At 38.9% G+C, this 23699-nt stretch overlaps 2 protein-coding genes and 1 non-coding gene across 5 annotated transcripts; all 3 read left to right on the top strand.

The window, feature by feature from the left end:
- The first annotated feature begins 168 nt into the window (after positions 1-168).
- Naus (cortactin binding protein N-terminal like nausicaa) lies at positions 169-6325 on the top strand. Of its 3 annotated transcripts, XR_013101871.1 has the most exons (9): positions 169-799; positions 874-975; positions 1103-1327; positions 1404-2022; positions 2191-2286; positions 2722-2831; positions 5014-5382; positions 5682-5841; positions 5925-6325. XR_013101871.1 is itself a non-coding variant. In XM_076895795.1 (8 exons), exons 1-8 carry the CDS (start codon positions 530-532, stop codon positions 5694-5696), a joined length of 1806 nt encoding a protein of 601 aa, XP_076751910.1. In that variant the 5' UTR covers positions 169-529; the 3' UTR covers positions 5697-6325. The 3 variants fall into 3 exon arrangements, 2 of the variants coding, with proteins under 2 accessions (XP_076751910.1, XP_076751911.1); XM_076895795.1 differs by having other exon boundaries at positions 5682-6325; XM_076895796.1 differs by lacking the exons at positions 5014-5382; positions 5682-5841; positions 5925-6325 and adding an exon at positions 3597-4537 and having other exon boundaries at positions 184-799.
- Positions 6326-8562: 2237 nt separating this feature from the next.
- Positions 8563-22548, top strand: Thw (chitin-binding domain protein thawb). The gene is made up of 7 exons (XM_076895764.1): positions 8563-9585; positions 16370-16425; positions 16584-16624; positions 16840-16993; positions 17090-17137; positions 17592-17707; positions 17934-22548. Exons 2-7 carry the CDS (start codon positions 16374-16376, stop codon positions 22416-22418), a joined length of 4896 nt encoding a protein of 1631 aa, XP_076751879.1. The 5' UTR covers positions 8563-9585; positions 16370-16373; the 3' UTR covers positions 22419-22548.
- Positions 16189-16261, top strand: Trnaf-gaa (transfer RNA phenylalanine (anticodon GAA)). Its single transcript has one exon. It is a non-coding gene; the product is annotated as a tRNA-Phe (tRNA).
- Positions 22549-23699: the final 1151 nt, after the last annotated feature.

Here is a 23699-nt window from a genome sequence, read left to right as displayed (position 1 = left end):
TATGGTTAAAGTACATTTCAAGGGACACCAAATTTTGGCCTCTTTTCTTTTTCAATTAACAGTTCTCGTTGCGTAGAATTCTAAAATGTAAGTATTAACTTTAGGGATTCGTTTAATAAATTTACCGCTGCGCAAAATCGAATTCGAATCGAATTTTAAGTTGTGACAGTCGATAAGAAATAATCGATAATGCACGATCTCGTAGTGCCTTTCACGCCATAAGCTCCTATCTGTGAACTGCGCTTTGTGCTTGATTTGTCAGTAGCCGAGGATAAAGTTAAATGCCGGATTAATTTGTTCGGCATTATTTAAGCAAGCTCAAAAAGGAAAAGAGGAATTCTGAAGCGATGCGGCGTGTCCCAATGTTGGCTCATTGGGCCGAAACCTTTCTTGAAATGAAAGTACTAATACCGAAGATTGAAACGGTTTAACCGCAGACTACTTGCCTCGAGTATTTCTTAGTACTTTCCCCTGAAACTGCACGCATTTACCAGGGGTGAATCCTTAACGAGAGTTAAATTTTTAAAAAATGGCATCACAAAATCAGAGCGTGGTGAACGTAAGTTCCGCAGTTTCACCGGCGAATGGATCATCGGGGCCGTCAACGACCATCTCGGTTTGCACTACAAAGATGCAGTCCCTTACTTCTACATCATCTTCACAATCCTATCAACAACATTCATCTCCATCGTCGTCACCGTCGCCGTCGCCGTCACCGATGCAACAACAGCATCAAGTGACTTTGCAACAGCTGAATAACATAGAGGCAATTGACAAGAATTCCTCCAACACACTAAAAGTATCTGTTTACTTTGTGAATTTTTCGTTCTAAAATAGCATTGTTCACAATCATTTTTTCAACTTTCCTTACAGCGTAATCCAAAAATGGAATTAAATACAACTTATTTATTGAAATTATTGGGGCATCTTGAAGGAGAATTACAGGCAAGAGATATCGTAATAGCAGTATTAAAGGTATATTGTTTGTTAACAAAAAATTTATACCATTAAGCTTCATAATTATATACAAGTTATGGCGTAATTTAAATATTATTAGTAGTGAATGCATAGTAACATTTTTGGTTCATATGGATGTTTGCAGTCGGAAAAATTAAAACATCTATTAAGTACTCAATATTTGAGCGGGACTACAGATCCACATGCCGCGCTTGCTCGTGATGTAGTATTAGTAGGTGGTGTAAACGAGCAAGAACCAAATCAAATAAATAAACAAGTTGCTACTCTGGAGGCACTTGTAACACAGCAAAGATCTATGCAGTTTAAAATGGCCAAAGTTCTTAAGGAAGCTGAACTTAGGCATAGAGCAGTATGTATTTCAAATATAGCAAATTGAACGTTAAACTAACTTTGTGTACCATACATTCATACTTAACTTATCTTAGGTAATTAAGGAATTAGAAGAAGAAAAACGAAAACATGAACATGATACTGCGCAGGGTGATGATATTACATATGGACTGGAGAAAGAGAGGACACGATTAAAAAAAGAATTAGAATTAGAGAAACAAGAAAAAAAAAGACTGGAATTAGAACTAAAAAAAGCAAATGATACTTTAGAGGAAGAAAAAACTCGACAAAAACAGATAGTACTTCTTTTATTAGAAGAACGTAAAAAAATAATAATGAAGTACATAGAAGAAAGGAAAAGATCGGAAGATCTGGCCCAGATATTAAGTGAAGAGAAGGTACGAATAGATTCTATGGCTGAAGGGCTTGAAGAAGAAAGTAAGAAATCGTTGCAAATGGAAGCAGAACTGGAAAAGCAGCTTGCGCAATTTGACATGGAAAGACAGCAATACAAACAAGCTTTAGCCAAGGAAGAGAAAAGGGCTAAAGAACTTGAATTAGAATTAGATAAACTTAGAAATGAAATTGATATGTGGAAAGAGCCTCAAACTCGAGGCTCTCCAAGAGGAGTGGGTACAATTCCGCCACCTCCTCCAGCCAAGCCAGCGAATTTAGTTGCTATGCCTACAGTTAAGCCTAGTGCTCCACAGACAAGTATGTTATATATGATAATTATTGCAAAGTTTCATATATGTAAACATAGCTCATATTTTATTAAGCACCAGTAGTAAACAAGTGGTGTGTACATACTATGATGCTGAATATGTAGTAAAATGAGTCGATAAAATATTGAACATTTTCATAATTATGTTTTGTATGCAGTTAAAGGCACAGTACTGGGCACTGGGACGCCAATGGTTAGTAGTAAAGTCGTTCAGCCCACTGCCACGGTATCTAGTGTTCCTGTCAGCGGTCCAAGTAAGAACAGCACGTCTTACCCTAAAGTTGAAGTAGGATATAAACGATTAAAATATTTTGGATATATCTTCTCTAAGAGAATATTCGTATCGCATGACAATGGATGAATTAACAAATTACATTTTCACAGTTAATTGAAAAAAAATGGTAATTGTAGCTCTTGCTCATAAGTGTATTTTAATACATTCGGCGTTAACGTGAATCTATAGTAATTTTCTGTTAAATTAATATTAACATATTAATTTATCATTCAATGCTGGTTCATACTGATGCGGAATTAACAAAATCGATAGCATATATTTAAAATATTTTTATAACTTCAACTGTTTTCATACATATTTATTTTAATATAAAATAAATTGTTTCAATATTTTAAGTATAGGTATTTCTAAGTATTAATGAAATGATAATATTTGTATAACAATATTTTTGTAGCTACTGGGATTGCTAGGTCAGTAACTCCTGGTCAAGCACTACGCGGGGTTTCATACACCTCCAATATTACCTCTTCTAGCGGGGAAACTGCGGCGTCTTCTGAAAATCAGGTAAACTACTCCCATTTTCCTACTCATTCTACTTTAATTTGAAAATATTATGCAGTACACATTTATGCATATATTTGTAAAAAATGTTTTCCACATACTATATATATATATATAATATAGTTTTTATACTGTATTAAAATATTTTTTCATACATACGTTTTATCCTAATGATTTATATTGACTTTTAAAGCACCATTACCTATGCATCTAATTTGTATGACCATTTTAGAAAATATATAGAGTAACGTAAAAAATTATACGTTTATATATATAGATTGGAAAGTACAAAAAACAGTCTTTTGACTATTTTAAACAATGTACTGCTTGTATGCTTTAAATAGCATACGATTTTAAGAAATTATATTATTAAAAATAAATGCTCTCATAATTGGTAATACATTTTATTTGATTAATAATTTAATGAAATATAAAAATATGTAAATTTCATGAATATTACAATATTTTTATTATATTTAATTATATTTGCAGACATATAGTTTAAAGATACTTACGAAAATGATCATACAATCAATATCTTAAATTGTTAAACATTATTATAGATAAAAATGCTTCTAAAAGCGATCGAAATATAGTCATTTTAGTTTGTTAGATTTAAAGCTTAGCATTTAATATTATTTTATACATGCACAGTGTAATTATATAAGGTTTTCTAGTCTTATATTTTATTCAAATTGAATGTTACACAGGAAAAGTTCGCCTACCGCATGATAATGATAAATATAAATATGTCTTATCCTGTTTTAGAGAGCACAATTATTGAGCATTTCTTGACTTTCCTTATTATTTCTAATGAATAAGTGTAACAAACAGATATTGCTTTGGGGCAAAATTGGTTTATCTTTTCCTCTAACACACGGGTATGTTACTGATTGTACTTTTTGTAACAATATACGATCAGTACAATTTTCTAAGTTAGATAGAAAAAATCGATGTATATATTTGGAACAACAGTATAGTCATTAAATAATTTTTATGTTTTTATATAAAGAATTGAAATGCAAAGTGTAAAATACATAAAATATTATTAAAAACAAAAAATAAAGATAAACAAGTCAAAGGTATATATTAATGCTGCATGCACACATCTTGTAGATGCGTTGCATGTCAGTATTTTCATTGTATGAAAATAGAAATTCTTTAATTATTACGATAAAATTTTATCGACATTTTATTAATTAATTTTATTTTAATTTTTACGGTTAATTTTACTTATATCATTGTATAGTTACAAGTATACATTACTTTCTTATCTAGGTAAAAGAAATTTATCCTTTTATTTTTCTGATTGCACATAAATACACACACGCTAATAGACGTACATGTTCGTATATTTGAATTCACACTAATTATATCACATTGTATTATTTTTATATAAGTTAATACACCATCATATTTTAAATCTAAATTGTATTATGAATTTTCTTATTTTGTACATAAGATTACTATTTAGTATGTACATTGATTGTTTCTTTAATTAAATCTTGTATGCAACTCACTTTTGAGCCTTATTTACAAAAGATTTCCTTGCTTGCCCTCCTAATTGCAACCCTTGTATTCGCTATCGCTAACTTTACATGGTTTGGTTGTTCACCTGTTATTTGTTTCAAGTTGTGTGATGTATTATTCTAACAAAACGACGTAGATCTCCGTACAGTTTCCATAGTAGAAATTTACGATTCTTTCAAATATATTTGCTATTTTTAGCCTCTGTCTCTTTCCTTCTCTATCAAACAAAATTCATCACTACCACACGACAAAACAACATTTATTTTATCGCTTTGTTACCAAAATACAATACGTATTACTTAAATAACGATTAAGCTACTTCTGTTTATTCTCAATGTTACTAGGAATCAATTCCACATTTCGATTGTAGTTTAGGATTTGGAAAATATACCATCGGATCGCTTAGATAACAAGTTGATCTCTATTTCAAACACTTTTGATTTACTATTGCTCTGGCAATCGATTTAGTCCTTGGCTTTAGATTGGTGATTTGGTATTATTTCTTCCTCTCTTTTTTCTTCTTCTTGTTTTTCTTGTTTTTCCTTCTAATTGTATCTTATACGCAGCGTCACCGTCTACACGTACCCTTTCAGAGGGGTGCTACAAAAGGATAGCCCGAGCGTTAAATCGGTTCTCCTGTCTATTCATTCCTCAGGCTGTAGACAAACGTGTGGTTGTATCTGCACCTGTAAATCCTGGAGGCACAGTAAAACTTATACCGTCGACGCAAGCTGCAGGAAAGCTTGGTTTTCATGTTGGCTCCGGTACGACGATTCAAGCATCTGGTATGCTGCCCTCGAAAAAGCCACCAGTATCGCGCGGCGTACCTCCTCCAGTGCCGCCGAATAAACCGGTGGTACCACCTAAAAAGGAGGCTGCTTATATTAGGAGGGCTGAGTCGTCGCAAGCGACACCAGACACCGTAAAACTTGGCAAACAATCCGCGGCGCATCCTACTAGTGGATCTACCGCACCTCAAGTCCAGCAGGCAATAGGAGCCTTTACCCAGGCTTCCGATGAAGAGGTAACGTAGCTCCTCTGCCTTGCTCATTCGGTTAATACGGATGAGTCACGTTACGTGCCAACATTTTAAATCTACTTGTATACTTCCTTTCGTTACGTTCTTTCTCTACTCTTTTTCTCAATAACTTTGGAAGATTCATTGGGTTCTCAAGGGAAGCTCTACCTTCTTAGTTAATGGAAGGGCCGTTCTTTTAATCGCGATAGTCGAGCAATCCTTTTTAAGTACCCAATGAATCGATCTTTACTGTTTGATATCCTTTATACGTGAACGAAATTCAGAACTCGTGACTATGATTTCAGACAAAGCCACGTTGATTTAACGGCGGGTACAAAAAAAAAAGTAAGCATTACTAACGTTTAAGAAAGTCTGAATGCCGTGTTACACGGATAAAACATGGGGTATCATGTTTGGAACTATGCAACGCGGGATTTCCAACGTTTCTGAATCAACGAAAGAAACGTACGTGCCCGAACTAAGTACTTGTTCATCGATTGATTATACATAATTCGCGTACCATAAGATACCATTACTTATATCGCTAGATCTCGCAATCGTACGGATCTACAGATCTGTTATCGATAACATCACAACCACCAACCACGAAACATGCTTGTAACATTGTACTATAGCCGAAAAGAATCTATCGACAAACGGATTATGTGAACTATTTAAGGTAGATTCTGTAGATTCGTAGTTTATTATCCGCGATCTTTCCGAATTACGTTAAAAGTCATTAGGTAAAAATTAGTATCGTTGTAACGTGCTACTCGTAAGAAGGAACGATACTGTTAGCAGCAGTGGACATAAATAATAAATGTTTATGCAACAGGGAGCTAGACCGTGTAATATGTTAATAAAACAAATACTTTTAGGTAGGGAGAGATATGGACGGGTCATTTAACGTTAAACCACCTAGATGCGAAATTTTCATTGACTATACTTTCTTTCCCATCGTTTTAAACAAATTTTAGCGTACACTTAATAACGGTCGCTATACTTTTAACGATTGATGCCAACTAATTTAAAGGTATTTTATTAATATTTCATTAACGTTTAAGGAATTGTACTAATTTTACCAGAACAATTGCCGATTTGACGTAAGATGACCCAGCAGTACATGCTATAATCACTGCCTTGTCTGACGTAATTGCGCGCATCGCCGATATGCAGGTGATAAGAGCATTTTGAACAAATTTATTCGAAACGAGCAGCTAAAAGGAATAATCTGTACCTTGTGACGCGAACCTATTGACTTGCTTCTAAACTGGCATTTGGAAAGTTGCAGACAAAATACCCGCTGTCCTTTCGACAATACTTACGTACGTGCAAAGTAGAGCTATTCGAAATTCACGCGACCATCATATCCACATCGACGATCCATTAGATATCGTGGCTACCTTGATAATCACAGATCGAAGAAACGTAGGGGACAATTTATTTTCTACTCATATTCGCATAGACGTGTGTTCGATTTGAGGAAGAAATTTCCAATAATACGGACAAGTCGCGCGCAATCATGTTGAATAATAATATCAATGATAGATCTACGGTGTTCCGTAAGATGTGTTATATCAGAGAGAACGAGTGATTTCTCAATCAAAAATAATATAAAAGTGTTCTTAATATCCTCGTATGACACTCATTTATCACTTTAACGGCTGAGTGGAAAAAAGATAATATTACCAAGGTACAATATCAAGAATTTCTCATTGTTAGCTGCCAATTGATTAGCTATATTTTCACTTTAATACTTTCGAGGTATAATTTACTATTAATACGACACTAGTAATAAGATTTTCTCGTTTTTCTCGTTTTCTCGAAAGATATTATCTTTTTATAGAATATTATCTTTTTTTTACTTTGCCGATCAATATCCCTATTTATTAAACCCGTGAACAGTGTAAATGTACTTACACGATCGTCTACCGCGATTAATTTAAGAACCTTCCAACTAAGCGATCGTACGAAGGTATCAAGAATAATTTTCGGCTTTAGAAATCCTTCACTCACCTAGTACAGTACATCTTACGAAATCCCTGTACAAATTTCGTTCCCACAATGCAGAGTTTATAACAAGGACATGAATAAAATTATTCGTTTGTACACAGTTTCTCTTGTATAAATTATAAATGGATGGAATTACGTTCTCATAAACGTACGAAAGATGTACAAGCACGCGTACATATACACACGTAGATGTAGTAGGGGAAAAAAAGGGGGTATCGGAGTTATTTAAAGATGTATCGCACTCTCCTTTCGTATACATACTTTACATGCGACCGTGATTTCATGAAACGTGTGAAAATATTCAACGCGCGCGCGTTCACGTCGATTGTCTTTATGCGAATTTTTTAGACAACGCAGATATTTGCCCGATGTCAGCCACTTTGTTTCTTCTCCGCTTTTTTTTCCTTTTTTTTGAGGATATTTCAATCAAATGCGTAAATGTTATACTGCGTTTCGCAAGGAACACGCGTAATCTTCCTAGTTTCTTCATACTTTGGGAATATTGTAGGACGATTCAATCAAGATGAAAGATCCGTGTAAAAAAAAACGTCCGTTAATCAATATGAATATTAAAGGAGCGAAAGGAATTCGCTCTAAGTTCGCTCATTTCAGTTCTAGTTTATTGCCTCGGCGTACGTAAGAAGCGCGCACGTTTTTCGTTCAAGCGCGTTCTTCTTTCCACAGAGACTCTTCACTTATATCTTGTTGTTCGCTTTCGATGTTATTTAAAAAGTTTCCATTTGTTGCGTAACTTGCATCACATCTGTTTAGTAGAAGATTGAATCTCGCGGCTCGACCGCGGTTCCTTCAACTTGCTCGATACCACGTAAGAATTTATAGTGATCTCGATTAAACAAAAAAAAAAAATGAGTAAAAGACTGCGTATGAAACAAAAAAAAAAAGAAGAAACCTCTAATAGTTTGTAAGGGAACGAGCACGGAATCCGACAGCTAACGATATGTGCGGAGGAATTCGCGGAGAGCGGCGTAATTAAGAAATGCGGAGGAGCCGCGAGAAAAAAGTCGGGGGGTAATTAGAAAAAGAAGAGGGACGGTAAAATTCTTCGGAACGAAACGTCGCGCTGTTCTCTGGATTATGAAAATATCAAGAAGCGGAAGAAATTGCTTCCAAAGCGTGGTTGCAACGTGAGCGTGATAATGAACGAAGCGGAGGAAAAGGAAGGCCGGAGACCGGATTAAAAAGGGGATGACGATGATTATGCGAAGGCGCAGGAGCAAGTGACGAGCGATCATAGTCAGTCGTATGTACATACACACATACACGTACACACACATGGTTGAAGCAACGTACATACATACAAGCATCTACAGACACACGTTAGCTACGAGCATCTAGAATCCGCGGCGGACCGTGTACAGAAATGTCTCAGAAACGAAGAAAAGAGAAAGCATTACCGATATCATCGGGTCACGTAGGAAGAAGATGACCGTGGAGAACGTTACAGGCAAGGGTTATAGGGAAAAGGAATAGAGGGAGACAGAGAGAGGAAAGACTGGCGAGGATGGTAAAAGGTAAGCAACGCGTATAGCGCGTGCGCCTACCGACTAGGTTTCCCGATGCACCTAGTACCTACTACACGCAACCAACAAATGTGCGCGGTGTCTGTGCAAACCGGGGGTTAAGGGGCGAAGAGTGTGGTGGGTTTGACATCAGAGGGAGGATCGCGAAGTCTGGACGAGGAAGCGAGAAAACGAGCGGCACCGTTCGCGTGAACGAGATGGAAAATCAGTCGGGAACCGTGAATGGAAGAGAGGAATAGAGACGGCGAGCCGCAACAGTCGGATACGGAGAAAGAGGCAAGGATTCGCGAGATCCTTGCGCGGTATGAGGTTTGCATGCCTAGTGGACGGCACCTCAGTATCGTCCTACGTTCCGCTCGTGACGCGACCCTTCGACTTCTGGGTCCTCCCGCGCTCATCCGCTTGTCTGATGCACACCGCTGCTTCGACACACCGGCGGTACCATTGTTGCACGCACCGCTGTTTGTTCGTCGTTGGCGGGTCGTCGCCGCTTTTTCCACGCACCGGTCAGTGTGACACGATATACTAACGAGGGCGAAAGGTTCGTCGTTTCGTCCCGTCACGGGTGATGTGTGCCGTTTGTTGTATCCACGACCCGTAGGAATACGAACAAGTGATTCCAGGTGACAGAGAAGAGATATCGGAAATTACGCACGTACGTATGTTTGTATGTATGTATGTATGTATGTATGTATGTATGTATGTATGTATGTATGTATGAATAGTCTGGATTTACGATAGATCATTCGCGGTTGATCGACTTGACGACGGTGCGTTTGATGATAAACGTGGGAGATTATGCTTTTGCATCCTCGAACGAATACAGAGTAGGCAAAAGCAGATGTTGATAAATAGGATTAGCGATATTTTTTTATTTCTTAAGAATTTTTTTTTTTAATAATATAGGGTAGCTTATCGATGAGTTTTACGTGTTGTTTACGTTTACGCTTTTCTGTCAGAAGATACGAAGTGATATGATTTGGACGGTGATAATAAGTGATAAGTACAATCGTAGAGAAAAACTATTACTGACCATACCTGATACGAATAGATATTGTTCTATAATTTATGTATGTACAGCAAATGTATTTGTATAGATGATATCGAGATTGTTTTGTTGGATTCTAGCGAATTATCGTATCAATTCAGGTTTATCTCCTTGTAGAATTTTTATCATTCGTTATTACTTTCCTCGATCGTATTTTTTTAATTGATACCGTTCGTAGACCTGTGTCTGATCGAACTTTAATTTATGGGAGCAATAACGAATATTATATGTGTATATATATCACAATGGTGTTATGTACTATAAAGAAAAAAAAACGCAAAATGAAAAGAATATGTAGCGGTGGAAAATAGTGCGGTATGTTCCTCGATTATCAAACGCACAAAAAAGAACCCTTATTTTTTGGAATCTGAACGCATCATTGATAAGCATTAAGAAGGTTGAATACGTAGAAAATGATTGAAAAAATGTACCGCTAAATTATAAGAATATACGATATTGATAGTATAAAAATAAAAAAAAAGGAAAACGGATTAAATAAGTTTGACATCATCCCTACGTTCCTCTTTTATCGTTGATCCAATTCAGAAAGGCTTCACCTTTGTTTCCAATTTTACTGATGTTCCCCCACATTATGGCGGGAATAAAAACTTCATTTTTCCAAACAGAAAGACCGAGAGAAATTTTATTAGAACCGGTGATGGATCGTAAAGTTCTCCGGAAGTTCTGATCCATAATTAGGACAATATCGGGCTGAACATACGATTTATGGTATCCTTTGATTGCAGCACATGTATTTTATGTTAATTTGTCGATTACTCAACTCAGCACGATGTATTAAACGTGCAATTATTAGCTCATAATACCCCTTTTCACACTCTAAGTAGTATCAAATTTAGATTTTTACTTTTCGAAAGATAAAATCGTATTTCCAATTGCAAAAAGAAGAACGTTGTACCTTTTCGTTAACAGAAAGCATTTACTCGACGTATAATGCGATGATTTGCGATTAGTGATGTATAAAAACTTGAAGCTTTTTTTCAAATATTGACCCATTTTTGTGACACTACTAGTATGACGTAAACGGTGTCTTAAATATTAAAACAATATAACTCCGTCGAACAATATAATTATGGCTGCAATTAATTAAACATAAAGAAAAGGGATTCCCATGGTCGACATTGCGTTGTATCTCACGATGGAAGAGAACACAGTTCCACCGACTATTTCTCGGCAGCGTCACGCATGTCAGTAGCTATAAATCTGCCAAATACACTTCCGAGTTCCGGTTTTCACGCGTAAAAGTAAATCCATTTCGCTCTTCTCTTTTCCTTCTGTTCTATTACATAGCAGCCGCATCGCGGTGAAAGCCGTTGTTACAGATTAATAACGTAAGATGCATTACTATACTCGGTGTAGATAGAGACGAATTAGCATTCGAAGACGTAACATTTTACGTTCCTGAGAGAATTAGCTGAATTGTTACCATGTGTTACATAGAAAGTATCCACGTTCGTTGGGAAAACGAGAGATCTGGTTTTCGTAGCCGCAGGTAGAAATCATCGAGAAGATGAACATCCCATTTCACTGCCCTCCTTCTCTTTTTATTAACAATTACCCTCGTGCTACTACATTGGCACATGTAAACTTACGTAAAGTACTAAAAATTGCAGGGTAACATTTTCAGAGTACAACGAGCGAGTGTTATTACCACGGTGCAATTCGAGCAATGTCACAATCACGTGCGCCGGAGAAAGGGCGGAAGATCAACGTCAACCATGAGATAAAGACATCCGTGCTCCTGTCGTATCTACACCAGTTTCTTTCACGTTGAATATAATATTTCATAAGTATCCTAGAAAATCATCCTCATTATTTTATGATTACGTCCGTAATGGATAATCGCGGTAGCGGGGCACGATAGGATCGCGGCAGCGCCGCCGGCAGAAAGTGTCTGCGTGTGTATACCGGTAGCACGTGTGTTCGTTAATTTAACTTATGTCATAGCACCGCTACCGGAGAACAGGCCACCCTCTCTTCGCTTGCTGGGTATCACGCGAGAAAACGCGAGGACAATCAGTGTTTCTACGGTGTCTGAAAGAGAGGTCGCGGAGTCGCAATCGCATGTGTGAAGCGGGGCTAGTGTCCTGTGAGGTCGTAGATAGTCTGACACGTATGCGGTCGTGTTGCCGGCGAAAGTGGGCCCGTCTTCCGGATCAACGCCTGCTCAATAAATCGTATAAGTCGTCCCTCTTGCTTCCGTCTCCAGCAATGATACGCAATGCGCTCTCCGTGCAACGTAACCGAGTTGCAGATGAATTCGATTCGAACAGGGAATTCAATTGTCCCCTTTGTAATACAATATTTACCCAGGGATCCGTTCTATACTTCTATCCTTCCTCTGTATTATTCGACGTTACCAGTTGCGAAGTAATTACTCAACTTGCAGTTTCGTTTTTTATTTAATAGATGTGTCATTGATACCTCCGTGAAAAGAGTGTCGTTGGCTCTCTGCTGATTGCAGCGATAAACGGGGAGGTAATCTCGAGCCTGAGATCTCTCTAAAATACTTGTAACTATTTATTATTTACGAAATACGAACCGTTTCTTCTCTCAATTGTCCATGATAATCCCGTCGTAAATTATACTCCAAGACACGCTACAAATATTTCGCCAGAATATTACCAACAGCCTGCAATGACGATTGTTAGTTAAACGTTCTGTAGGATTGCGAACGAGAGAACGCACTTCTGGCTAGAGGGATCGTGACGATCCACCCGCGGAAGATTCGCGGAGCTTGTCCCAACGTGACTCAATATCGGTTACCGTGGTCGGTTCGCCGCTTTCTAACATCTCTTCCAACCGGAGACGTTAATCAGATTCATTCTGAAGATATCTGACGATCTTCCTTCCAAGGCGTCGGTGAGTGGCCCGAAATGACCTTTCTTCTGCAGCCGGGATCGTAAACGCGGGCGGAATCTCCGTAACGTTAGGGTCAACACGAACACGGCAGCAAACCGTTGCTAACGACGGCGGGAGGTCTGTACTTCCGCTTCTCCGAGGCGGCGAGCTTGTCTTCCCGTTGCTAAGAGTATAACCGAAAGTCTCGTACTTCGTATGTGTCGGACATATATTCGTGAACAGGATGTTTCATAAGGCGCTGCTCTATAACGATCCCGGGCGTTCAGCGTTTCCTGAACCGAAAACACGTCTGCGTCTTTCCACGTTCTCATCATTCTTGTGTAGCACGACATCGAGGCAAATAACAGCAGACGGTGTCTTTCTTCTTTGGCTAAATTTTCATTGAGAGTGATCGAAATTGTCGACCAATGTTAAGTATAATAGCAATGAACAGGAAAGCAAAGTATTAAAAGAAATGGCTGAACAAATTTAGATCCTTTTAGATAGCTTGGAATATAATTAATTTTCTCTATAAATACTATCGACTTTGCATCCTGTTCCGCGTAAAAGTAACTACGAGTAAAGATTTTTCGTTTAATCAGCTGCTCTCGTGTTTCCAGCTAGCTTACGGTCGCCACTTTCCCGATTCAACTTCATTAGGAAAAGTAATCTGTCTCTCGCAACACGTAGCCAGCACTCCCGATAATATCTGGATCCGGCGACTCGATTCGTTCAGTCGATTGTTACCTTAACACGATGTTACCGTATCGCCTCGTTAGATTTCGTGCGTGTAAAGGTGAACAAAATAACCGGAAAGGAACGTGTGACTCAATGAAAATAACCTATCGTTCTCTTTCGCGATTGTTTAATCGCGATTACAGCTCCGATAATACCTATTGGAGGTGCTATTACCAAAGTCTTACTTAAGCAACTTTTACTTCTTAACTGACGTAAATCCATCCCTTTTGTTGATACGACTATGAGCACACGCGTATACGCGAACGTACGACAACAAAAATGTTAAGCTAAATGTTACAATAAAATTGCGTGTTTGTGTTGTAATAAAATTAAGTGTTAGTATTCACGTGATCCCTGGCCAACTTTTGCGTCCATCCTCCGGTCACTAAGTACGATTCCCGGTCGATCGGTGTCGTTCAAGAAACTAGAAGGTTACCAGTTACTCCTGAAATAATTGCCTCCTTTGAATTAGCATTACAAAAGAGGAAGGCGGTACGTATGCGAGTACGCGCTCGTTAAGACGCCAAGTTTTGTTTCACTATCTGCCGGCTATTGTTTCAACATCGCTATCCGCCAGAGCCCTGTAGCTGTGAGCTTCCCTTCTCCGTAGGCGAAACCTTCAGGATCGATTGTTGAAAATTCGAAATATCCCTTATTATGTAGAGGAGCGGAATAAAGTGGATGTTGCACGCGGGAATATAAAACACGTACTAGCCGAACTCAGTGTTCCAACGAAATTGATGATAATTACGAATTATCCATGAGGATGGATAATTGTGAATCGTTGCAAGACCCTGGACTCGTTCCATAATGCAGGGAACTTTTTAATAGAGCGATGTTTAGCAATAACTATTCCGTTTGTTTCGTTGGCACAGATATCTTAATGACAGAGCAATAAGCAACCGATTGTGCTCGGATTAACGGATTACGTTGAGCAGGTGAGACGTCTAATTTTTTTTTTTATTAATGCACAGTGTATCGTGAAATACACAACTGATTCTCCGTGTATTCGTTTTCGAAATAAAAACGAAAAGGAAGAATGAAACAAGCCACTACTCGCTAACGCGATACCACAGCCACAACTACGGTAATTGAAATTGAATCCACACACACACGACCCTTAACAATCGGAAACTCGTTACGTTGCTTCGTGTGAACACATCGTTAGCCGAAAAAAAAGGCTCTCTGTTCTCGCGTATTGTGCGGCTAGTATCGTCAGAGAGAAATGAAGTTCCGTTAAATCATCGTTGCCGGTTCACCACGGTCGTGGACCCCGTGGCGATCTCTGCGCAGCCTGTATAATGTCAATCAACGAAAGAAAGCCCAATGGCGGGGCAAATATCGACAGGGATATAACGACAACGAGCCGAATCGTATCACACGAGAAGAGTCGCGCTCGCAGCCGGGGATGGTGAAAGTACATCATTATAATATACTCATCACGGTTTTGCCCAAAGGATTAACCATAAATTGCGCGTCGCATCAAATGCCAACCGGCAACTTAATGACTACCGTAATCATTTTGAAAGTCCGGTGAATCGGTGAACCGTGAGAATGAACAAGATGTTCTCTACCGCGTCTTCAGGAGGTTGCATCACTTGGGACGGCGACAAAGGAGAAGTGGAGGAAGGCGAACACGATGCGGCGATTTGTTTCTTCCGACAACGAATGCCTGGCCTGTTCTTCACGTCCGATTGAATGTCATTGAGCCACGGGCAACGTCGAGTCTGATACGCGACGTGCCATTTCTAGTCGTCGCGGATTGCTCGTGTAATAGAAACCTCATTACCACGGTCAGAGATTTTGATTAGGATAATCGATTTCACGGGTAATCGTTGGCTACGTTCTGGCGCGAGTCCTCCCACCGGTTCTACTATCGCGATCGAACAGTCCGTTTCTTCGGTTAAATCGAATTGGCTGTTTATAGTTGATTGACAATGCAATCACGATCAACGTGAGACGATCACGATCACTGTGATTCATGAAAGGCAAACAACGATGACTTTTCATTTCGTTTAATATGCGGGGAAAAACTTGTTTTAACGTGTTACGCTAAACGTTTAAGTTACCGCGATGGTACGTGATGGGACGATAGATTAATCATTTTGACCCTGTGATATTGATCTTGCACTGTTGGTACCTTTGCCAGTCTTCTTTGGTATTTTATAATTTAACACGCGTTTGTAAACCGGAGTTGGTTGAATCTTTATGCAAATTAAGGGAAGAGAATAATGAAATAGTAGGTAATAAACGTTCCATTGCCGCGATTGGAGATGTAGCGAAGATATCCAACTGCACAAGTAATCGTAGGATATGTTCACTTGCGTCCTATGAGATTATTATCATAATTAAATATCAAACGGTTCGTTGGATATTTTATCTGTGCTTATTAATAATTTATGAGATTGTATAAATTATACTGCATACTACAAATGTCTACATAAGGAGTAAGTCGTGATGGTACTTAAATATTTTGCCAGTACTGTGCGTTAACATTCATTGTTATATGTAACAAAAGACGTTACATATCTGAAATAAAACATTAATAAAAAATATTGATCAGAGTGAAGAGAGAATCCTTGTTACCGATTATGAGAAAATATTCTTCCATGAGCCGAAATAGCTCAGTTGGGAGAGCGTTAGACTGAAGATCTAAATGTCCCTGGTTCGATCCCGGGTTTCGGCAATTATTTTTTCCATTTGAAAATATTTTATTTTTTTTTATGACCAATAATATTTAAAAAATATCGAATTGTTTAAAAAATAATTTTCTCATGTTATACTTATGTTACAGAATCATGCACAAGAATATATCGAGAATGGCTTATCTCGAAGTAACGATATTTTTATGTAAGTATAATTTGTGTACATTTTAAATAAACGTTATGCTGATACTACGTTAGCACGTTGATGAATATTACGCATGGAAAACAAATAGACTCTGATGAAGATACAGAAAAATCATAATTTCGTAATATTCTATGCTTACGTCTTGTTGGGTTTTTTAGGTTCAATGGTCACTTTCATGGTCAGCAATTGTGAAACAGAGGTGATTATTATTACTCATTAACATTTCCATCCATAAAACATAGAAGTATGAATATAGATATACATACATATTAGTATCTTTCATTTACATTAAGATCTTCTACTAGAAACGAATCATAAAACTTTAAAAGATGAACAAAATAATTAATGATATCCTAAACTTACATTTCATTAAATATTTTATTTCATTTTATTACAAATTCCTTTCATTTCTAGTTAGAAAATAGTAACAGAAAGGTAAAATTGCCGAGGTTCCTGTCAGAATTGGATTTATCGAGCATAGAGGCATCCATAGAGAATGAAGAATCGTTAAGAAAGATAGTGAAAAGACTGGCACCGGAGAAGAATGGCGAGTACCAAATTTATCAAGGTTCCTAAAAGCCAAACTCTTACTAACGCTAAAACTAACCGGTTTAACCCTCTTCCGTTCTATCTCTAAAGTACTTTCTTCGCCTTTCTTTCCCAGTCTTCTTCGGCAATGCGGATCTTCTCAAGGAATGGCTCAAAGGAGCGGGTATTATTAATAATGCTGCATAAGTACTGCACCGACCGCTTTCTCCTTGAACTTCCTCTATCCCAGTAGAATAAAGCAGATACATCCATGTAGAGATACGAGAGAATATTCCTTAGAGGCTGATGCATGCGACAACTGACCTAATCGATTAACCGAGAAATAAATCAGTGGAAAAATGGACAGAACCATATTAGTTCTAATACAGATTTCAATTCAGAATTTCAAAAGAATACGTTTTTTTTTCACCGTTCTAAGGTGAAAACTGTTTTTCCAGCAATTATACTTAACTTTAATTGCATGGAAATAGTTAGCTCGCATGAAACTAATCAAATTATCCATTTACTTCTAAAATTTTCAGCTTGTTCATAAATTATGTACGACGATAAAGGTACATTTGACGAACTTTGGCGGTAGACGATCAAATTATACAACGAGATGTGTTTTTCTAATTTAGGTGTGACAGGACAGCCTGGAGTTGACTTTCCAGCTCTCACGGCAATCCCAGCCACTTCGTTCAGCTGTCGCGGTCTGAAAGGCGGTTACTACGCGGACTTGGAGACGAATTGTCAAGTAAGAAATGGTTTAATACATATCTCCAACTGCAACACAATTACCTTAACTCAATCTTGGTACTTAGCGTTACGGCATTGCAACGCGTTGTTCCGCGTTACTGTCATCGAGCAAATCGATCGATTTTCCTAACTGTTAGCTCGTAAATCTTTCAAACTTTCACCGTTAAACAAAAACATTGTATTACATAAAAATGTAGAACTGTGTAAACTAAGAGTTCTTTTAGGTATTCCATATCTGCGACAACGGACGGAAAATATCATTCCTGTGCCCCAATGGCACCATCTTCCAACAATCGCAGCTGATTTGCGATTGGTGGTTCAAGGTGGACTGCAGTAAATCTACAGAGCTTTACGAGCAGAGTAGCGAGCAACTGCACGAAGAAGAAAGAAGACGAGCTGAGTCTCGGAACTCGAGGTTGGACTATCAACAGCCGATCGAAACAGGCGGTCAGCAAGACTATTACGATGTCCAGAATCTCAGTTATGATGGTAGGCAAAATGGACGGACGAAATCTTACGAGGAGCCTCCGCAGGAAAATCAGGTGCAACCAAACAGGGAAAGGGCTAAGTCCTCCCGACATTTCGGCTCTGGTAACAGTTTTAGTCGGGAATCGAACGCGCAAAGGGACGATAACCAGCTATTCGATGCCAATAGGTTCCAAACTAACCAACCTTCCAACACGAAGCAACAATTTAATCAATTCGCTAGGAATACCGAAGAAGGGAGCGTCAACAGGTACTCAACGACAAACCAAAACCATTATAGCACTTCGAAAAAGTCTCAGAACTATCATCCCACCAACAGACACTCGAATAATCAACCAGATGATAAAGGGGCGCTGAAAAGGTTCAAGTTTAAAGGTCTGATCAGGAATGGTACTAATTCTACTAGCTCTCAGAGACCTACATCGCTTTATACAGAGTCCACTACGTTCAGAGCGGGTGATACGGGTTCTGTGAAGGAGACTCAGCAATTTGCTGAAAGCGGAACATTCGTTGGTAGATCTGGAAATCGGTTCAACGTGAATACTGACAATTCGCATCAGTATTATTATCAGTTACATGTTAATCGTGACTCAACTACGAGAAATACCAGTCATGATTCAACCGGTGCGATAACATGGAATCAGGATAAGGAAAACGACTTCTCCACGCAGAGAAATGATTTCTTACCGTTTACGGATACTACGTCTACAGCTTACGAGACAACAACTCAATATGCAACTGTCACTGCAACCCCTTCGTGCAATGACGAAGTGGCTACAGAAAGTAGCGTTTTAACAAATCCATCTACTAATTTCGATACTCAACCGACAGAATCACTTATGTCTGCCAATAGTAATTACGAATATCATGGAAACGCGAAGAATGCTGTTAACGCCCGGAATAGCTTCACGGATAAGAATTATTATAATGGTAATAATAATAGAGATGCTAACAGATTGACTAATGTTAATGGTAATTCAGAAACGCTTCTACCAACGACTCGATCATACGTGACCACCGATACTTATCGTCAAAATGCAGCAACACCGAGTTCTTCGCAGCAAAAGCATACTTCGAATTATTTTTCACCCACGCCAACCGTATCTTTCCGCAATAATAATCTCGGATACAGTACCGAAAAGTCCGTAACTCGAAATACGATCGATAATCAGTCTAGCAAATTGAATAATGATTTCAAAGCAACGAATAAGAATCCTTCGACGATTTCGCCAGGCTATCGCCAAAACTTCATCAGCACGACCACAGAGAAACCTTCCAGGATCACTCCAGTTTACCAACAGAACATTGTGACTGAAAAAGACCTAAGTCCTTACGACAGAAGTTTCACGTATAAGCAGGGAAAGGTGATGTCCACTCTGGGCCCTTACGTTCCATTCACAAAGAATTACGCTTATTCCTCTTCCACCAGTACTGTTTCGAAGCCTTCTCTCTACACTCCTACGGTGCCTACGTATACCATTGTTTACACATCGCCAAAACCTTTGACGACAAAGTTGAAATATCCTGCGCCAACGTTGTTGAGCAAAATCAAGCCGAGCGCAGCGCGACTTTCAGAACGAGAGCACGCGTTAAGTATGCTGCAGTCCCTGAAGAATCTCGAGGACAACGTGCCCAGTTTATCCGACGCGTTAAAAGGAGATGATCGAACGTCGAACTCTTCTGTCCCTCCAGCAGTGTCAACGTTGCATTCTTTGGCATTATACTTCTCCACCGTTACAGAGAACTTCGATTCCAACGAAACGACAGATTCGTCCACAAGTGTGGAATCCGCAGAGGACATTGAGAAGCCGATATCATCGAAAGAAAACAACGCCACGGTACAAGTACCGGCCGGTATATTAACGCAACATACCATCAATTCATATGCTAAATTGTTCAAATTGAACGATGCAGGAGAGTCTAATAATGTGACTACGGAAGACCGTGTAGACGATGCGACTGGTTACAAGGAGGATTATGACGATGATCTGGAGCTCCAACAGAGTGGAAGATCGTTGGACGATCTTCGAAAATCGAATAATACTAGATTTCGGGAATTGGCTCAAGTATTCACGCACGCATTGTCCGCGTATTTATTGGATCCAGATGCGTTTAAAAAAGTGCTGACAGAGATCAGACCAACGGAACCATCTCAGACCACAGAAGAGAACGAACAATGGAGAACGACGACTACCTACACCATTATGGATGAGACTAATACCTCGCCTATTAAGGAAAAGGACGAAGTTTTGGATTTCTCTGGCGATAATGATATCAGGGAAAAATTTACCACTATTTATCCTACCACGATTGAACCACCTACCACCACAGCTGAAGAAAGTGTTTACGATATTTTCAGTACATTGCCCAGTACTTATTACGCTACTCCTAGAACTTTCGCCCAGGATGCTCTTGAATACACTACGAATTTCGCATCGTCGAGTCCCGTGACTAGTGCGTACTTTGAAACTTCTCTGCCTCCAACGGAAAGCACATTTGCCGCAGAACAGAGCAGCACCCCATATGAAAGTGATTCGAGCAAATTTTACAATCAGAATAATGAGATAAGCAAAGAAAACGTGGAACCAACAGCGACCAATAACTATACTCCCTCTGACGAAGTTGGAGGACAGACTCGAGTTGGAGGCTTCCAAAATAATAGTGTCACGACTACCACTGAACCGTACAGGATCGAAAAATTATTAGCCACCACTCCTATAAGCGATAATTATATCGTTTCTCCTACTCCTTCTTCTCCAGAAATATTCATACACATGGCTACTTATAATTGGAATAAAAAATCGACGAGCAAAAGACCTGAACAACAATTGACTCCTCCATACTTTGAAAGTTACGCAGAAGGAGTCCGAAAGGACAATGGCAAAATTTCTGTATCTCTGATTCCCGAGGGTTACTCCAGCACTCCCATTTCAACGCACAGTACTCGAACGACGACATTTGGTTTGACCAAAGGTTACGAAACCTCTACCTTCCAGCCTCACAAAAGTTCCCAGCAGAAGTCCCTTTTGCACGAGCCAAAGCAAAGCGGAATTTCGCCTCTCACTTCGTGGAATACTTATACGAAATTAAAAAATCTTTACGATAATATCGACGTCACTGAAAGACCAACAGCCACGACATCCAAGGTAACCGAATTGATAACCACAACTACGAATAATATAGATACCACACCCTGCACGAGCGCCGATTCTGACGATTCCTCCGAGATCACAAGTAGAAAAGAAGAATCAAAGATGTTAGACGATCACTGGACTTCGTCACCAGCTGTTACTCATTTATGGGAGACATCGGTGTTCGTCGATCCTCAAAGAATTAATCACGATTTAGAATCAGATCCGGGACCGACTGCTTCAACCGGGACATTCAGTGTTACTGACAGTCAAGAGTATGGAAATACACGATCCTTCAGTGAAGAAATGCCAGGCAGTTCAGAGGAATCGTTTGTCGACGATGAGGATCTATCATCTTCCTCGCAGAGATTATCCAGAGACAAGGATTCGCCCACAACTTTTTCTCTGCTACCAACTTCCTTCACCGCTGAAAACACCGTGACACCAAAACCGTTGATCACCACCACAGCGTCCACCATCACGTCAACGAATTCGTTGCCCCAGGAGAGCCTTGTGACCACTTTGTTACCATTCACGGTGACGACGAGCAAGCTAAACGGAACAGAGAACGAGATCGCTGAGAAACTATTTGGTAAATTAAACGCTTCGAGTACTAACACCTTGATGAACGTAATGAAACAAGCGGATAATAATGAGACTGTTCGGCAGCTCGTTCTTCTTTTAATACGACACTGCAGCGATCTCACGAACAAGACGATGCAGCGCGAAAAGGAGGAATTGTTGAATGCGTTGCTCAGATTACCCGTAAGTGAGTTTTCATCGGAAGAGTCCAAGAACGCTCTGGCTGGGATTAATCAGCTTAGTTTACCTGCTGTCAGGCCAGCTAATTATGCGACAAGCGCTTCGACTACTCCGTTAATCACGGAACCGCCTGTGACTACGTTTAGGAGTAGAAAGTATCGGAAATTTCGAACGACCACGGAAAGTTCGGCGAATATCGTGAGACGATCGGAGAAGGGAATAACGCTGGATGGGAATAACTCGTTACAGGAAGATGGGACTTCTGCGTCGGATAACAGAGCTCTGGAGCTTCTTAGATCGTTGTACACGATAGCTACCAAATGGGGGTGAAGATATTGGGGTGTGAATACATACTGTAGCGAGGAATGTCTTGTATCGACGGGCTCTGAAGATGACTTCCAAAAACATGTCTTGTAGAGGAAATGGAAACTATTTTTTGTGCTTTTAGTAACTTTCGTTCGTTTAAATTAGATACCTGTAGGGTTGAATAGCTGATCGATTTTCGACTGACTGTAAATGTATTGAATAATTAGATTGATTAATCTGAATGAACCGTGATTGAACTTTTTCAATGTATAATCGTATATTTTTAGATCGTTCTCGTTAAATCAGTTTCTCAATATCATGTAGAAGTTGAAATCCAGTGATGCGGAACTGAAAAGTTTCTATGGGTGATGGGGACGCAATAAACATTCACCAAATGGGGGTGAAGATATTGGGGTGTGAATACATACTGTAGCGAGGAATGTCTTGTATCGACGGGCTCTGAAGATGACTTCCAAAAACATGTCTTGTAGAGGAAATGGAAACTATTTTTTGTGCTTTTAGTAACTTTCGTTCGTTTAAATTAGATACCTGTAGGGTTGAATAGCTGATCGATTTTCGACTGACTGTAAATGTATTGAATAATTAGATTGATTAATCTGAATGAACCGTGATTGAACTTTTTCAATGTATAATCGTATATTTTTAGATCGTTCTCGTTAAATCAGTTTCTCAATATCATGTAGAAGTTGAAATCCAGTGATGCGGAACTGAAAAGTTTCTATGGGTGATGGGGACGCAATACGTAGCTATTCCGATGGAAATACTTTTCGTTTCAATCTATACGCACAGAGTTTCTCAAACTTAAACGTAAGAAGTTGCAGTGTTAGTAAAGAACGAAACGGCTACCGATTAATTTCATTTAAAACGCACGTCACGGCCGAATACGTTTGTGGAAATAATGAAATTCTTTGGAATTCGTTCGCTAAGCTGTAAATTAAATACGTATCTACAATTGCACCTGATCGTAACAGTATTACATCGTGTATCGCGTACGAACACACTGTATTATAATCGTTGTGCATCCTTCGTTGAACAAATAAGGATTCCGATTCGTCCTAGATTTAACAACCTATCTGTATGGAAAGTATAAACTGTGCATTTAATTGTGTTGGAATGGTTTCTATGATTTACGAAATATTAATCGCATCGACTAGGAAAAGTGGAAACGTATATATCGTAAACTTAGATTACTTGGAATCGCTTTGAATCTTGGTGCTGGTTTGTTTCTTTGTATCTATTGTATGTTAAAAGAAAAAGTGTAGCGACTTTAAAGGTACGAGGCCC

The sequence above is a fragment of the Xylocopa sonorina genome, chromosome 5 (assembly GCF_050948175.1).
Source record: "Xylocopa sonorina isolate GNS202 chromosome 5, iyXylSono1_principal, whole genome shotgun sequence".
In the NCBI taxonomy this organism is placed as follows: Eukaryota; Metazoa; Arthropoda; class Insecta; order Hymenoptera; family Apidae; genus Xylocopa; species Xylocopa sonorina.
This window is presented reverse-complemented; position numbering and strand designations above follow the sequence as displayed.